This window comes from Elaeis guineensis, chromosome 1, assembly GCF_000442705.2.
Source record: "Elaeis guineensis isolate ETL-2024a chromosome 1, EG11, whole genome shotgun sequence".
Lineage (NCBI taxonomy): Eukaryota > Viridiplantae > Streptophyta > Magnoliopsida > Arecales > Arecaceae > Elaeis > Elaeis guineensis.
Genome location: NC_025993.2, coordinates 117,783,864 through 117,799,601, shown reverse-complemented (window position 1 = coordinate 117,799,601; position 15,738 = coordinate 117,783,864). Strand labels below are relative to the sequence as shown.

General features: G+C 36.0%; 1 protein-coding gene and 1 pseudogene across 2 annotated transcripts; one reads left to right on the top strand and one right to left on the bottom strand.

Annotated features, from left to right (window-relative positions):
* Positions 1-1,659: 1,659 nt before the first annotated feature.
* Positions 1,660-11,866, bottom strand: LOC105038803 (sm-like protein LSM36B). 2 transcript variants are annotated; one of them, XM_073261020.1, is made up of 4 exons: positions 11,679-11,865; positions 6,291-6,527; positions 2,080-2,193; positions 1,660-1,986 (listed from the first exon to the last, which is right to left on the bottom strand). In XM_073261020.1, the coding sequence occupies exons 1-4, from the start codon at positions 11,779-11,781 to the stop codon at positions 1,940-1,942; spliced, it is 501 nt and encodes a 166-aa protein (XP_073117121.1). In that variant the 5' UTR covers positions 11,782-11,865; the 3' UTR covers positions 1,660-1,939. The 2 variants fall into 2 exon arrangements, with proteins under 2 accessions (XP_073117121.1, XP_019703523.2); XM_019847964.3 differs by lacking the exon at positions 6,291-6,527 and having other exon boundaries at positions 11,679-11,866.
* A 1,250-nt stretch (positions 11,867-13,116) lies between these two features.
* On the top strand, positions 13,117-14,540 carry LOC140856534 (protein FAR1-RELATED SEQUENCE 5-like; annotated as a pseudogene).
* Positions 14,541-15,738: the final 1,198 nt, after the last annotated feature.

Genomic DNA, 15,738 nt, shown 5'->3' with positions numbered 1-15,738 from the left:
AATTGAAGAAGCCATTTCTGAATATTTGGGATGCAAAATTTAGTTGAAAAAGGTTATTTCCAACACCCAGATAATCTTTGAGGATGACAGGTTGTATCCTATACTTGGTAAGAGATCAGAACCTCTTCTAGGAGTCCCTATCACATTGACATCTTGGATTGTGAGAGGAAGGATTAGATTTTTATTTGAAAAAAAAAAAATTCTACAACTGATTGAATCCAATCCTTTTGTTAGAGTTTGAAACCTCTGATCAGAGCCTTCATCCTCTTATGGCTGAATTTTTAAATTAGAAAACTGCTGTTTGATACTGTTACCCGGTGAGTTCAGGATATTTTGTGGTTGAGTGAAGAGTAATTTGAAAAAGTTCTCTCAAAAAAAAAAAAAAAAATAGTGGTTCGAAAAAGTGGCGGACAAAATTTAGATAAAATATTTTAAAATTATAAAGTCTTATTCTTGTAATATGATATAGATAGGTAGACTGAGAGAGAGAGAGAGAGAGAGAGAGAGAGAGAGAGAGGCCATTAATATCCATTACCGAGTGTTTTGGATTATACTGAAATTAACCAAAACCAGTGACCTCCAATATCCAGATAGTCTTGGGTCTATAGGATGACCCCCACCACCACTCCAATATACCATCCTTCCACCCTACATATTCACACCTTTCACCTGTGTGTGAAATCACACACTGATAACTGGCCAACCACCTAAATGGGCCCTCAAAAATTGCAAAAAAACAATAAATTTTAAAGGATAAACCAGCAAACAACCAAAAATGCACAAAACTATCAATGCTATTCTCAGAGCTAGCTTCCCAACAATTTTACAACCCAGCATACTGGACTTCTAAACTGTCAGGCATGATAATTCTGCCCTTCCAACGCTTCAAAGATTTAAGGTCATTTTGGCTATCTTCTTGTAACTTATACAACGTTCTAGTTATAAATCCGTTCATTTCATCACCAAGTTTTTCAGGTTGTTCAAATCTTGGAAAAGGTCCTTAGATAAGTTATAGAACAACTGAATTTTCTACTCTCTCAAGTTTGAATGGTCAGAAAATAATATAGAAGTGAGTTTTGCAAAATCAAGAACATTCCCTTCTACTAGGAGATTTTTTTTTTTTTCCTTTCGAAAGATTTCTGAACAACCAAACAGTAGTAAGGGCATCACATTCCCATACTTTCCATCTTGGAGAACAATAACCCTTTTCAAACCAGAACCAAACAACTCAGCACTCACAAGACAGAACAAAAGCTGAAGCTCCAAACAAGATGGTCTAATGGAGTGGAAGATAGGGAAAGTTTTCGCTTTCTCTGAACCGTCATGGAAGCAGGACCAGCTGTACTGCAAGTCTTGGAACCTTTGACAGAACCCCCTTAAACGCCGCTGATGATCTAAGGTTCCTGCATTATCAAAGATGATTGAGAGGTCACCAAATTTTCATTCAGATAATAGTCTATCCACATTCCACCAAGACCAACCTCAGCCACAGAGTAGGTATCCCTCATCTTTTTCTTTTTATGCTTTCTTTGCACAATGCTAAAAAGGTAAACATCATAACGCCCCCACTTGACAGCATCAAAATGCAAGTTGAACAGATTAATTTTTCCAAGTAGGAAAAAAAAAAGGTGACATTGCTAAAAAAATAGGGTAGCGGTCTGATCAAAACTAACAAAGATTTTCATGCTTCAATATTCCTAAAAGCCCAAAAGCAGCAGGATATGTAAGTCTTGCATACAATAATGCTTTCCAGTAGAGAAGCAGGACAGTATTTGCAGCCTGAAGTGTTGCTACTACATCGAGATTAAGCTCTAAAGACCAACATAAACATAATGTTAAAAAGCACACGTGCCCCTCTCATCTATCAAATCACATAAAGCTACAGACGTGCTTTTGATTGGGTCTACAATGCACAAATCTAGATTTCAGGGCAGCACCATCATGCCCCTTCTGCAAGAGTCCTTTTTGAGGTGCTGATATAGAGAACTGCATCCACAAGAGAGGAAAACAAAATTCAAACCACATTCGTCGGAAAAAATACAGTAAAGAACACAGATGATGTTGAATGAGAGAGAATACCATTATTTCCTCTGATAAAAGCATCCCCATATTTGTTCTTAAGTTGACCGTTGACATATTCTTCTGTTTGTTCCATTGCAATATTCATATAGCCATCCAAACAAGCTAGAATACCTGCATGCGAAGCATATGATTGCTAAACAAGAGGATCCAGGAAGAGCATACTGTGTTTCAGAAGATCTAGGATATAACTTCTCAAATGATGGCATTGGTGAAATTGCAAATTTACAAGTTCATCAGTAGGTAATACAGTTTGTGATTCTACAATTATTAACAGGGACAATCACTTGACATGATTGCTAAACAAGAGGATCCAAGAAGAGCATATTGTATTTTGGAAGATGCAGATATAATTGCTCAAGTGATAGCGTTGGTGCAATTGCAAATTCATAGGTCCATTGCTAAATAACGCAATTTGTGATTCTACAAATATAAACAGGATCAATCACTTGACATAAAGGCTTTCTTTCTTTCTGATACAATTTGTGATTCATTATAATCAGTAAAGGCTGGTAAGAAAATTACAAAAAATAAAAACAAATTGTAAAAAAAGAAAGATGAAATGGTATTTAACATAAAATTGCTAATAATTTGCCATGTACCGAATGTTACAAACTTAAAGTCTAGGTGTCTGGAAAACAGTAGGTTGTAAGAATAAGGACAACCATTACGTAGATGCTAATTCCCTCCCAAAGGCATGGTGCTAAGTTGCATGAAGGGAAGCTGGATTTATTCTGACATGAGATGCTCTGCACTGAATAGGTCTTGCAGTTAGTCAGCGCATGTATTAATCTATCTTGCATATCCTTCTTTTGGGGATTTTGTTTCTTTTTTTTGCTTCCAGCTGTGACAAGTTGTACAGCATCCATGAATGCATTCCAAACAGATAAAGGCCAAGTGCAAAATCTAACATAGGGTGCTTTCTTTTGATTTTTTTCTTCCTTTCTTTTTCTCAATTTTTTGTCTGATGAGGATATATTTGAAATAAAGGGACATGCCATAATGCCACATAGGGTAGAATTCATGGAAGTAAATATTAAGGGCCACAACTTTAGAAAAGAAAATTGGCACATCTTCAAAGTAATGGCAAGCCACCAGTGTCTAATAGGCCCACTGACCTAAGATTTCATGTCATTTCTCCTTCAACTATTAATAGGAAAGTGAAGGAGCTTGCATAGTCTTAAGCAAATAAACGAGGCTATCACATCAGCCTCAACCAAATAGAGGACTACTTAGAAGCAAGATGAACATTCTCATATAAAATCTAACTCAGACAAAACTGGAGGGGCCCAACCAACAAAAAGAGTTCTCAACAAAAGTTAGTTTAACCTCACTACAGCTGGAAAGATGAAATTTTGGCTTGAGGTTATGTACAATGGGTCGATAACAACAAATTTCGCTCCACATTCTATGCCAACTCGGAAGAGAGAATCCAGCTTGATTGTACTGATCTTAGTAAACATATGAGTTTTTCCTATTGAAGACAAAGATGTAATTATTGGCAATCTCCATGTATCCCTTGTTAGATTGCCATTTCTTGCTATTTCCTATTAGCATCGATAGAGCTATAAAAAATTTCTCTAGGCTCTAGGTTGGAAGTCAAGAAAGAGACCTCTTTATATTTGGTGATGCTTTTGGCAGGCCTCTACTGGTTTCGACTTTTTAAGAACTCGTTCCATGTTTTCAACCCTTTCTATGCTTTTATTTCTTTTTTAAATCTAGGTTGCTCTCTGTGTTTTTTTTCCTTCAAATCCTTCAGTCACAAACAAGGTTAGTTTGTGAAAAGCAATTGTAGAAGGTTAATTCATTAAGAAAGGACACCACAACCAGACTTTCCTAGGTGTGGAAAGATACATATATAACCCATGACAAATTAATTAGCAAATGATATAGAAGTACTAATGAGGAACTATAATATGTGGTGTAGGGACCATCCTATAATGATGCAAATCATTACTTACCAGTAAAAGCAATATGGGCCTTGTGAATGAGGAAAAACCATTAAGAGGTTAATACAGTCAAGCTAGTGGGTATTATTGGCATGCTTGAGCTTAACCATGTTAAGAATTTGAAGGAATAAGAATAAAAGTAACAGAAATGAAGTTGTAAGACAGTTTCTCAACAAAGCATAATAATGCTCATTGAACAAATTAAAAGAATTTTTTCTTTTTTCATTGATATGGGTAATCAACCTTATACATATATATATACTTAGAATGATAGAATCAGATCTAAATACAATCCCAGAAATCAGGGGATATAGAATCAGATCCAAATACAATCCCGAAAATCAGAGGATATTAATACCAAGGAAAAACTATGCAAGCAAAGTAACTAATAATAGAAAGAGAAGAAATAGGGATCTTAACAACTTTCTACATACACCTTATATGTTAACATAGAGGAAAAAGAGAGAAAAAGAGATAAAGAAAAGAGACATAAAGGAGAAGAGAGAGAGAGAGAGAGAGATTTCAACATTTCAATACTCCTCCTCAAGTTGGTGAGTGGATGTCCTCCATTCTCAGTTTGCATGTAAGCTCTTGAAATCTCGCTGTAGATAGTCCCTTGGTAAGTATGTCTGCTAGCTGATTTTCATAAGGCATATAAGGAGTACTAATTAAGCCACTGTCTAAATTCTTTTTTATAAAATGTCTATCTCAATATGTTTAGTTTGGTCATGGTGAACCGGATTGTGAGCAATATTGATAGCAGACTTATTATCATAGTATAACCTCATGTTTCCCTCTCTCTTAATCTTCAAGTCATCAAGGACAATTTTTAGCCATAAGAGCTCACAAACTCCTTGCACATAGCTCTGAACTCAGCTTCAGCACTAGACCTTGCCACCACATTCTGTTTTTTATCCTCCAAGTCACAAGATTACCTCCTAGAAATGTGCAATAACCTGACGTCGATCATCTATCAACCTGTGAACCTGCATAGTTAGCATCAATGCATGCTTCCAAAGTAAATGCCTTCCCTTTCTGAAATAGAATACCCTTTCCTGGCGTGGCTTTAAGATAGTGGAGGATTATGTAAACTTGTAAATGTTCTTCCTTCGAGTTGTGCATGAACCGACTCACCACACTGCATATGCTATGTCAGGCCTTGTATGAGCAAGATAGATTAATCTCCCTACAAGCCTTTGATATCTCCCTTTATCAACCGTACTCCCCTCTTCCATTCATCCTATCCTATGATTAGGATCAATGGGTGTACCACTGCTTTACTATTGAGAGTTCCAATTTTTTTTAGCAAGTCTAGTATATACTTTCTTTGGGATATGAAAATACCTTTTTCGAGTAGGCTACCTCAATTCCCAATAAACATTTTAATTTTTCAAGTTCTTTAATTTCAAATTCTTGAGCCAACTTTTTTCTAAGAAGCTCTTTCTCATTTTTATCATTTCCTGTCATAATAATATCATCCACATATACCAAAAGAGCTGTAACCTCACCTCTATCGGAGTGTTTGATGAATAGCATGTGATCCCCTTGACTTTGTATCCCATTTCAAGCATGGCTTTTGTGAATCTTCCGAACCAAGCTCGTGGTGATTGTTTCAGTCCATACAATACTTTTCTCATCGACAGACTTTATCATTTCCAAAGCTCCTATTAAAACCAGGTGGTGGCTCCAAAAAACTTCTTCCAAATCTCCATGAAGGAATGCATTTTTTACATCAAACTGTTGTAAGTTCCAATCAAACATAGTAGCCAAGAAGAGTAATATTCTAACAGTATTCATCTTTACCACAGATGCAAAGTTTCTTAATAGTCTATCCCATAAGTCTGAGTGTAATCTTTTGCCACTAGTCTTGCTTTGTATCTTTCAAGGGATCCATCGACTTTATATTTTAAAGTATACACCCACTTACACCCTATAGGTTATTTTCCTTTTGGTCTAGCAACAATTTTTCAAGTCCTATTCTTTTTTAGTGCATCTCCTCTTTCATAGCTTGTGTCCAATTCTTATCCTCTAGCACCTCTTTGACAGTTTTAGGGATATCAATTGAATACAAGATTGTGAGAAAATTTTTATGTTCTGGAGATAATCTGTGAAATGACACAAACTGTGCAATTGGATAGAGTGGAGTTTGGGTGCATTTTTTGATATATTTTCTTAGTGTAATTGGGAGGTCTAGATTTTGAAAAATTGATTCCTCATGCAAAGACTCAGGTGTTTCAGAAGTTGAAGAGAAAAAGTCAGTACCTTGCTTAACTAGTTCGGACGATGGATTTTGCTGCATTGGCATGGATGGCCTTTTTTGGTGTGAATATTGCAGTAACTCACGGGACTGATGCTGATTGAGTTTGGGTTCGACAGGTCCAGTGTTTGATTCAACAGCAAATTCGGCATCTTGACTTGAATGTGGTTGAGCTTGAGGAGAAGGTAGCTGAGCATCGGACATTTGTGATGGCTGGGATGGCTGAGCAGAAGCAACATTTTCTACAAAAAATTGAATCCATTCCAAGTCTTCTCTAGAATTCTCCCCCTAAAGACGAGACTGTGAAGTAGAAAAATAGAACTCGAATTTGTTGAAAGTAACATCCATAGAGACAAACATTTTCTGGATTGGTAGATGATAGCACTCATAACCCTTTTGGGTGTTGGAGTAGCCCAAGAAGACACATTTAAGTGCTCAAGGATCGAGTTTATCCTAGTGCTATTTATGAATATAGACATACGAAACACACCCAAAGATACGAAGGGATAAGTTTTTTGAGAAATGAAAGTCAGGATAGAAGGTAGATAAAGTTTCAAGAGGATTTTTATTCTCAAGACTACATGAAGAAATTCTATTAATTAAGAAAGTGGCTGTGAGGACAGCTTCTCCCCAAAATGTTTTTGGCATGTTTGACTGAAAAAACAAGAGCTCGAGTAACATTGAGAAAATGTCTATTTTTCCGCTCAGCTATCCTATTCTGCTGGAGAGTATCAACACATGAGGATTCATGAATGATTCCTTCTTTTTGAAAGAAAATTGCAAGAGTATAATTAAAGTAATCCCTAACATTGTCTGATCTCATTCTTTTGATAGATACCCCAAATTATGTATGAATCATTTTGTGAAATGACAGGAGAACATTACCGACTTCAAATTTTTCTTTCATTAGATACAACTACGTGGTTTGAGTACAATCATCAATAAAGGAAATAAACCACCTAGCCCCAGATAGATTAGGTATTCTAGAAGGACCTCAAATATCAGTATGTACTAGTGAAAAAGATTGGATTGATTTTTTATTATTCAAAGGAAAAGAGACACGATGATGTTTGGTGAATTGACAAACATCACAATGAAAACTTGAAATGTCAACATTATTGAAAAGTAAAGGAACATAATTTTAAGCAACAAAAAAGGTGGATGACCACAACGAAGATGTAGGAGCCATATTGCAGATTTAGGAGAGATGACAGAAGCATTAGAAGTCCCAACCGAATTGCATGCTGAAATTTTGCATTGACCTGCCAAACCACTTCCATCTTCTAAATAGTAAAGTCCATCCTTTGCCTTAGCAAATCCAATTGTCCTCTCCATGGGTAGGTCTTGAACAATACAATGAGTATCAAAGAAGGTTATCTTACATTTCACGTCTTTGGTAAGTTTATGAATGGAAAGTAAATTTGTGTGCAACTTTGGGACATGTAACACGTCATGCAAGGGCATAGCTGGTGTCAAAGTGATGTGGCCTTGGCCAACAATAGTGATGGGGAAACCATCAGCTATTGTGACCTTATTTTCAAACAACGGTTTATAGATTAGGAACTTAGTTGGGCAATTGGTCATGTGGTCTGTGGCTGTCGAGTCTATGATCCAAGAGTTAGAGTGGTCTAATGAGGCAACCAAGGAATCAGAAGTAAGACGCTTACTAGATTGAGCCAGCGAGCATGTACTAGATGAACTAGACAAAGAATTAAGTAAATCTCTTAATTTTTCTACCTCCTCCTTATTGAATTTTCGAACCTCATCACCTTCAGGCCTTTTATTCGGAGTACTATTTGCATTGATAAGATGAGCTTGTCCTCGAGACTATCCCTTGAATCCTCTATTTCGGCTAAGTATATTTGTCTTGCCATATAACTTGAAATAATTTTCTTTCGTATGATATGGTTTTTTTACAATATGAGCTCCAGAGTCCATCACGGCTAGACTAGTTGGATTTAGGATGCTCAGAGGTGCGTTCATCTTGCTTGGGTCCTGATGGATTCTTTTCATACCCTGCATCAACCGATTTTCTGGTCACAAAGGCTAATCCTTCAAGAGTGGTAGACTCGAGCATAACATTCCGACGACTCTCTTCTGCATGGATAATAGATAACACTTCCTTTAACGAAGGAAGCTGCTCCTTACCAAGAATATGAACTCGAACTAAATCACATTCAACATTCAAGCCTACAAGAAATTCAAAAATACGATCTCTCTCTACTATAGATCCGAGAGCTTCAGTATCATCATTGCATCTCATCCTTATGTCTTGATAGTGGTCCAATTCCGGCCACAATCCATCCATTATATTATAGTACTTAATGACAAGAAGATTACCTTGCTTTGTGATAGAAATCTTAGTCTGTAGTTCATAGATAACTACCATGTCCAACTTTTTGGAGTAAAGTTGATGAACTATCTCTCATATATCTCTAGCAATCAGGAGAAACATGCAGTTCTTGTTGATATTTGGCTGCATGGAGTTTCATAACCACGACATAAGCATAGAATCCTCAATATCCCAGGCAGAGAATTTTGGATTATCTGGGCTTAAGCCTGCTTCGATCAAGTGCTGAATTTTTTTCTTTGCCCTTAAGAAAGATTTTGATCAGTTGTGACCAGAGAAGAAAATTCCTTCCATTTAAGTGACAGAAGGACTAATGTTCTGTAGTTCTCCATTCGCCCCACCTGTTCCAGCAGCGAACACCAGTGCCATCTCGAATCCAGATGCAAATAATGATCCAGTAACTGATTCTAATACTTCAGTCATGGTTCGCGTGAAGGAAGGCCGAAAAAGAGGGGTTGTCGTTAACGATGAAAGGATAGGAGGAAAGACTTGTTGACTCTAACAATGAAGGCTGGGAATCACAGTAGAAACAACAATAGTGTAATGATGTGCCATCAATGAAGGCCGAAGAAAAAAACTAGGATTTCATCACCAATGAAGAATGACAGACAAGAAGTTACTGCCCAGAGTCGTGGCCTTTGATACCACGAACAAATTAAAAGAAATTTTTTCTTTTTTCATTGATATGGATAATCAACCCTATACATATATACATTTAGGATGATAGAATCAGATCCAAATACAATCCCGAAAATCAGGGGATGTTAGAATCAAATCCAAATATAATCCTAGAAATCAGGGGATATACTAAAAAAATTATGCAAGGAAAGTAACTAATAGCAAAAAGAGAAAAATAGGGATCTTAACAACTTTCTATATACACCTTATATCTTAACATAGAGGAAAGAGAGAGAAAAAGAGATAAAGGAAAGAGAGAGAGATTTCTGCGTTTCAATACTCATCAATTAAACAAGAGATTAAGGATCTTCACAGCCATAAGCATTCGAAACAGATCACTTTAATTAGAATACAGGCTTTTATATGGGTTGTTCATGCAAAGGAGACATCCTTGATCAATTGCAAAGCAAGATGACCTCTTTATGATCCAACAGTTCCCTGCAAACTATGCGAGTACTGGTTGCTAAGACTCGCTCCTTGATCAGGTTGTGTTTACAACTACAGATCCTAGTGTGAAGGAGGATGTAAAAGACCATGAAAAGCAGCATACATTAGAGAGAAAGCAAGATAGCATTTTGAACATGAAAAAACATAAGCATTGAGAGAATATGGCACTGGACATTTCTAAAAATGTTCCAGACAGGATAAAGGTTGTTCTGCTACACAATATAGGAATCTAATTTTTGTAGATCTTGCAGAAGCATCAAGCAATCTGATGAAATTTAATCTAGGAACCATCAATCTTGCCATATGATCATCCATCAAGTTTATCTTTTGGTACCAATAAAATATGGTTAAAAAAAGATTGAGAAGCATACATCCCTCAAATAGTTGTCACATGCCTTTCAAATTCATACTCCTCCTTCCTCGATTCACTGTTTGCATGCCTGTGCCATAGTCATCTCTACCTAGAGGCAACCTTCAAGCCTTTATTTGCCAAAAGTGTATAGACATAGGTTGACAACCTTGAAATCTTCTAGGAATCTTGTGTACTTTCACACTTGAAGAGGAAGCTACTTCTATATATCCAACTAATGGCTCTTCATATCCTCAGAGGAATAACGTTAAAGTTTTTAAGTGAATAAGTGACAAGTGTATGTCCCTTCCTATCTGAGTCATACATGAATGTAAAAGTAGAAACTACAGAAGATGAGTAGAATGCAGGAAACTTGTCCTTCAAGAGCTAAGATTGGTTGGTCCAGATCTTGAACCTGTCGCTCTTGATTTTTCTTATGATTTCTTCATATGTATCTTTAGTGAATCCAATAGCAATCTTCTACCTAACTCAAGCATGTAGGCACTAAACAATAAAGCATTAGCTTGAAGGAACCAATAGTTCAATGGTGGGAGTAAGTGAGAGATACACATTGAGTCATAATGTCATTATGAAATGTTCCAATTGAACACTGCCCCCGTAGATAATAACATTTCCTGAATTAAATTGCATGGCAGATATGACAAAAATACATGTAGTCTCTAAGGCAAAAATTGGGATGTGAAAAAGCATTTAAGGGAAAAATCAGAAATTAAGAAGAATACCAAACAGTCTTTGTTCAACAAGTTGGTGCTTAGATGGAAATAAAGAAATTGCAAATTGGTGCTCATAACAAGAAGTGTCATTTGAGGAAGAACAAGGTGGATCCTCCAATATTTATGAGACCATATGTGAAATGAAGAATCTTCTAAAACGTAAGTTTGAAGGAGAATGTAGTTTGTGATAACAAAAAGGAAAAAACGTGGACTATGGTGGCTTGGGCTAAGGAGCTAGCCACAAAAGGACAGCCTTGGATTGCCAACTCAGTTCTTTACTCGAAGTGATATCAATCATAATCATTATGAACGATTCTAAATCTCACGAAGATGAAATTGTCACACAAATAACTCAAGAGTAATAACCAGGCCTCATCCACCCAAATTAGTAAGTCTATCATTCTTTTCTTCAATTTCACTGCCGTTTAACCTATCTCACATTACGAATGATAAGAAACCGCAAAAATTAGCGCAGCTCCTCGGATAGAAGCCTAAAAAGATTGCTCTTTTATGTTTATATTACCGAAATAGTAACCAACAAGCATCAAATTCAATGCCCATGACCATTAAATAATTGAAATGTAACCAGAACTAATAGAAGAGATAAACGTAAAATTGCCAACAAATTTCGTTAGGGTTTATGCAATAAACGCTTTTTCTTGTATCCTGATCCGAGAACAAGCAAGAAGACCTAATAAAAGCTTAAGCACGGATCGAAAATTTCAAAGAATAAGAGAAAATACTCGGCCTTTTCTCGAATCGGAAACTAAAATTAGAATAGGAGAGGCTATGGACAAATATAAAAAGTGAAGCCCTAGAAGGAGGAGAGAGCAACCTCTGTAGTCGACGCCGGAGTTGAGCTTGACGACGACGGGGCGTCCCCGGATGGATTTCAGAAAGTCCGCCGGCGTCTTTACAGCGCCGCCGCCGCCGCTCATATCTCTCGTTCTGGCTTTTTCTCTTTTATTTGGGCAATGAACTCTTTTTCTCTTTCTACTTGCCCTCGCGCGCGCGTGGTCGATTGCGGGCCGTGCAGGGGTATTGATGGAGGCCGCTAACCCGTTCCGAAACGGACCCGAAACAGGATATGTGTCGGTGTTACCGAAAAAAAAAAAAAGAGAGAGAGAGAAGGGGCATGAGTCCCCAAAAAAATTGGCGCAATGGGTTATTAGATTGGATTTGAATCTTAAAATCAGATCCGCTTACTGATGGGTCCGATCAGAAAATGTAGGTCTGTATTCAATTAGGTATGTCTAATATTATTATTTATTATTTTTTTGATTTTTTTTTTTATTTAGAAAACAGTTCAAAGAGCTTGGCATGTGCAGCTAATTTGAAAGTGGGTCGTTGGCTTGATCTCCATGTGGGATCAGGATCCTCTGCCATTCTATTTAAACGGCAGAGGTAACTTTTAATACATCTCAATCCTCCATTTATTTTCACTCTCATCCATAGCTATTACGGTGCCATGATGCAAGCTATTTAAACTCAGCTTTAAAACTCACCGTTTCAATTAACCTTTCAGTCGTGCATCTCCTCCTTTAGCTTAAAAATTTTGATGCTAAATAAGCTTGATCCCCTACTCCTGTTAGTGTGGCTTTTGCTCTACAACGCTCAATAATAATTTGGGAGATTATATCGTACAATAGAGAACAACGAGAAGAAAGAAAGGAGGAGGAGGAGGATAAAGTTAGCAAGAGAAGGAAGAAGATGAATCATGATTGAATCCATATCCTTTTCATCCATGGCAACGAATTCAACTAAATCAAGGTATTTCTTACAAAATCCTGATTTTTGAAATAATTCTTAAATTTAAATTTATGCTATTTGTTTTAAACGAAATGCTATCTTTATAATATAGAAGAAAGTTATGATGGCTTTATGCATTTTTTTTTTTTTTAATTTTCATCAACCAATTCTGCTATGATATGATATCTAAGAGAATTTTGAATATTTAATTTAGGAAAATAAGTGAAAGCACTATTCCATCAATGGAAAATGTTGATTTGGATGTTCACTGAAGGCCTAAATTAGGAATGAAATTTGATAATGGAGAAATAGCTTGAGAATTTTGGGTTAATTATACTGAAAAAATTGAATTTTATGCTCGAAAATGATGGTCCAACAAGAGTAAGAAAAATGGGAAGATAACTTCATACAGATTTGTGTGTTCCAAAGAGGAATGTCGTAGGCCAGATATAAGGGATTATCTTTGTAAGAAATCTCGATAAAAGATTACAACAAGATGTCTAGCAAGAATGAGAATTGTGTATATGCCGAATCGTAAAAAGCATCGAGTGTATGACTTTGTTGATGAGCACAATCATGTTCTTCATCTTATAGAGACAACTCACATGTTGGCATGTCAGTGCAAGTTATCTCAAGTCCAAGCATATGAAATTGATGAGCAGACGTGTGGGTGGAAGATCTAACCTAGGTTATACTAGGTTGGATCAAAAAAATATATCTTCAAAATAAAAGACAAAGAAACATGGTGATGGAGAAGCAAGTGCTCTATTGCAATACTTTCAACAACAATTGTTAGAGAATGCATCATTTTATTATGTAGTATAATTTGATGTGGAAGAACAAATCATCAATATTTTCTGGGCTGATGCAAGAATGATAATTGATTATACTCATTTTGGTGATGTGGTAATATTTGACACGACATGTAGCACCAATAATGCATATAGACCCCTTGCTTTGTTTGCAGGATTCAATCATTTTAGAGGAGTTGTGATTTTTGGGGCTGCTTTTTTATATGATGAGACAACGGAGTTTTTCAAATGGCTATTCGAGATCTTTTTAGAAGCACACAAGCAAAAAAAGCCACAAACATTTTTCACTGATCAATATCATGCAATAGCCAAGGCATTAGTCCAAGTGATGCCCGAAACATGTCATGGATTATATACATGGCATTTGATGCAAAATGGCATAAAGCATCTAGGAACTATAATGAGGGTGGGTCTAATTTCTTAAGAGACATCAAGGCATGTATATACAAATACGAGGAAGAAACTTATTTTGAGACAGCATGGAATTCCTTACTTCAAGATTACAATATTCTTGCAAACATACGGCTGAAATCTGTATATAAAGTAAAAAAGAAGCGGGCAAGGTGTTACATAGAAAAAGCTTTCTCAATAGGAATGCAGAGTACACAACTTAGTGAAAGCTTAAATTCAAATTTTAAGAGTTGCTTAAAATCAGATTTGGATATTATCTAATTTTTTAAGCACTTTGAAAGGGTTGTATATGATAAGCGGTACAAAAAGTTGCAACGTGAGTTTCAATCAAGGAAAAAATTATCAAAGTTGAAGTGTGAGAACTTACCACTGTTGCAGCAAGTTGTACAAGTTTATACTCCTGAGATCTTTGATATGTTCCAAAAGGAATATGATTTATATTCAGCTACTTATATAAAACATCGCAATGAAAGTCCATTGGGTCTGAATACGTGGTTGCTCTAGTTGACAGAGTGGAACAATATAAAGTCTCATTTTATCCTTGTGATCTCACAATTTCATATAGTTGCAGAAAATTTGAGACTTTTGATCTTTTATGCTGTCATGCTTTAAAAATTTTTGATGTTAATGACATTAAATTTGTTCCTATGCAATGCATCTTGAGAACATGGATAAAAGAAGCAAGGACTAAAATTATACAAGATATTGCAGGAAGGAAGATTTAAGAAGATGTTAACTTGGATAGCACACAGTGATACAAACAACTTTGTCCAAAGCTAGTAAGGCTAGCAACTCAAGTGGTTGATAGTATGGAAGCATATGTGTTTGTAGATAAGGCCGTGGATGAATTAAGCAAGTAAGCTAGAGAGATTTGCAAGAAGTAAATTAATTTAAATAAAGATTCAGCTCATACAACTGAGTCTGTACCAAATATTAATGAGTTCATGGTGCATCAAAATCCAAATGAAGGGCTATCTAGAAAGGCAAAAAGATTCAAGAAGTGAGATGGTAAAATGAATCGAAAGCATCCAAAAAGTTGGGTTGAGAAGCAACCAAAGAGGAGAAGAAAAGCTCCAACTACTAATGATTTGCAAAATCAAGCTTATAAGGTTTGTGAATTTATAATTTGATTGCCTATGCTGATATATTTTATGCATTAAGAGGTGATAGAGTGTCTTTCTTTTGGTGTAGGAAAAAAGTCTAGTCCTTCAAGTTACACCCAATCTGGTGCATCCTATCCCATCATATCAGCTGAATGGGGTATATATTAGCATCTTTAAGTTAATTTTAAATCATGTGACATGTATTCATTACTTTGTATTTTGTATTCATGTCCCAGAATATAGAATAACATTCACTAGCTTCAAATAATGAGTGGTTTCAAGAACTTAGAGGTCCATACAGTTTCAGCAGATTATTGATGGTAATATAATTTAGGTGTGCTGCATATGTTTCTATAGTTTTGATTCTGAATATTGTACTCATTAGTTTTTATTGTATAGCAATCATTCGGTGATCCTTTCCACCCACTAGATTCCTCAATGCCAAATAAAATGCATCTCAATTAGGTGAATGTTAGTGAAAAAAATATTTTAATAATTAAAAAAAGTTTTCATTGATTTTTGTTAACTAGAGTTACAAATTTATATGTATATCTTAGGTGGGGAGCAGCAAATCCTCTCTTGGTGATATCACAAATTTAAGCTTGCAATCTAGAAAGTAATGTACTATTATGTTATCTGATATCTGTTTCTTCATGGCCACTGGATAATTAATTAAGCTTTAATTTGGCATTTACAAGTATGGAAACACTATCAGTTGCTGGAATAATTAATCCTAATTTTGAAAGATATCAGAATCTCTTTTTTGGTAAGGAGGAAATTGCTATCCTAGTGCATGCTAGGTAGGCACATAGTCAAGTAG

Coding starts and splice junctions, on each gene's coding strand:
- LOC105038803 (XM_073261020.1), bottom strand. CDS start 11,781: ATGAGCGGCGGCGGCGGCGCTGTAAAGACGCCGGCGGACTTTCTGAAA. Junction 6,528..11,678: donor CTCCGGCGTCGACTACAGAG/GTTGCTCTCTCC, acceptor AATTTTTTGTAG/AAAATGTTGCTTCTGCTCAG. Junction 2,194..6,290: donor GTCCGAACTAGTTAAGCAAG/GTACTGACTTTT, acceptor CTTCGCATGCAG/GTATTCTAGCTTGTTTGGAT.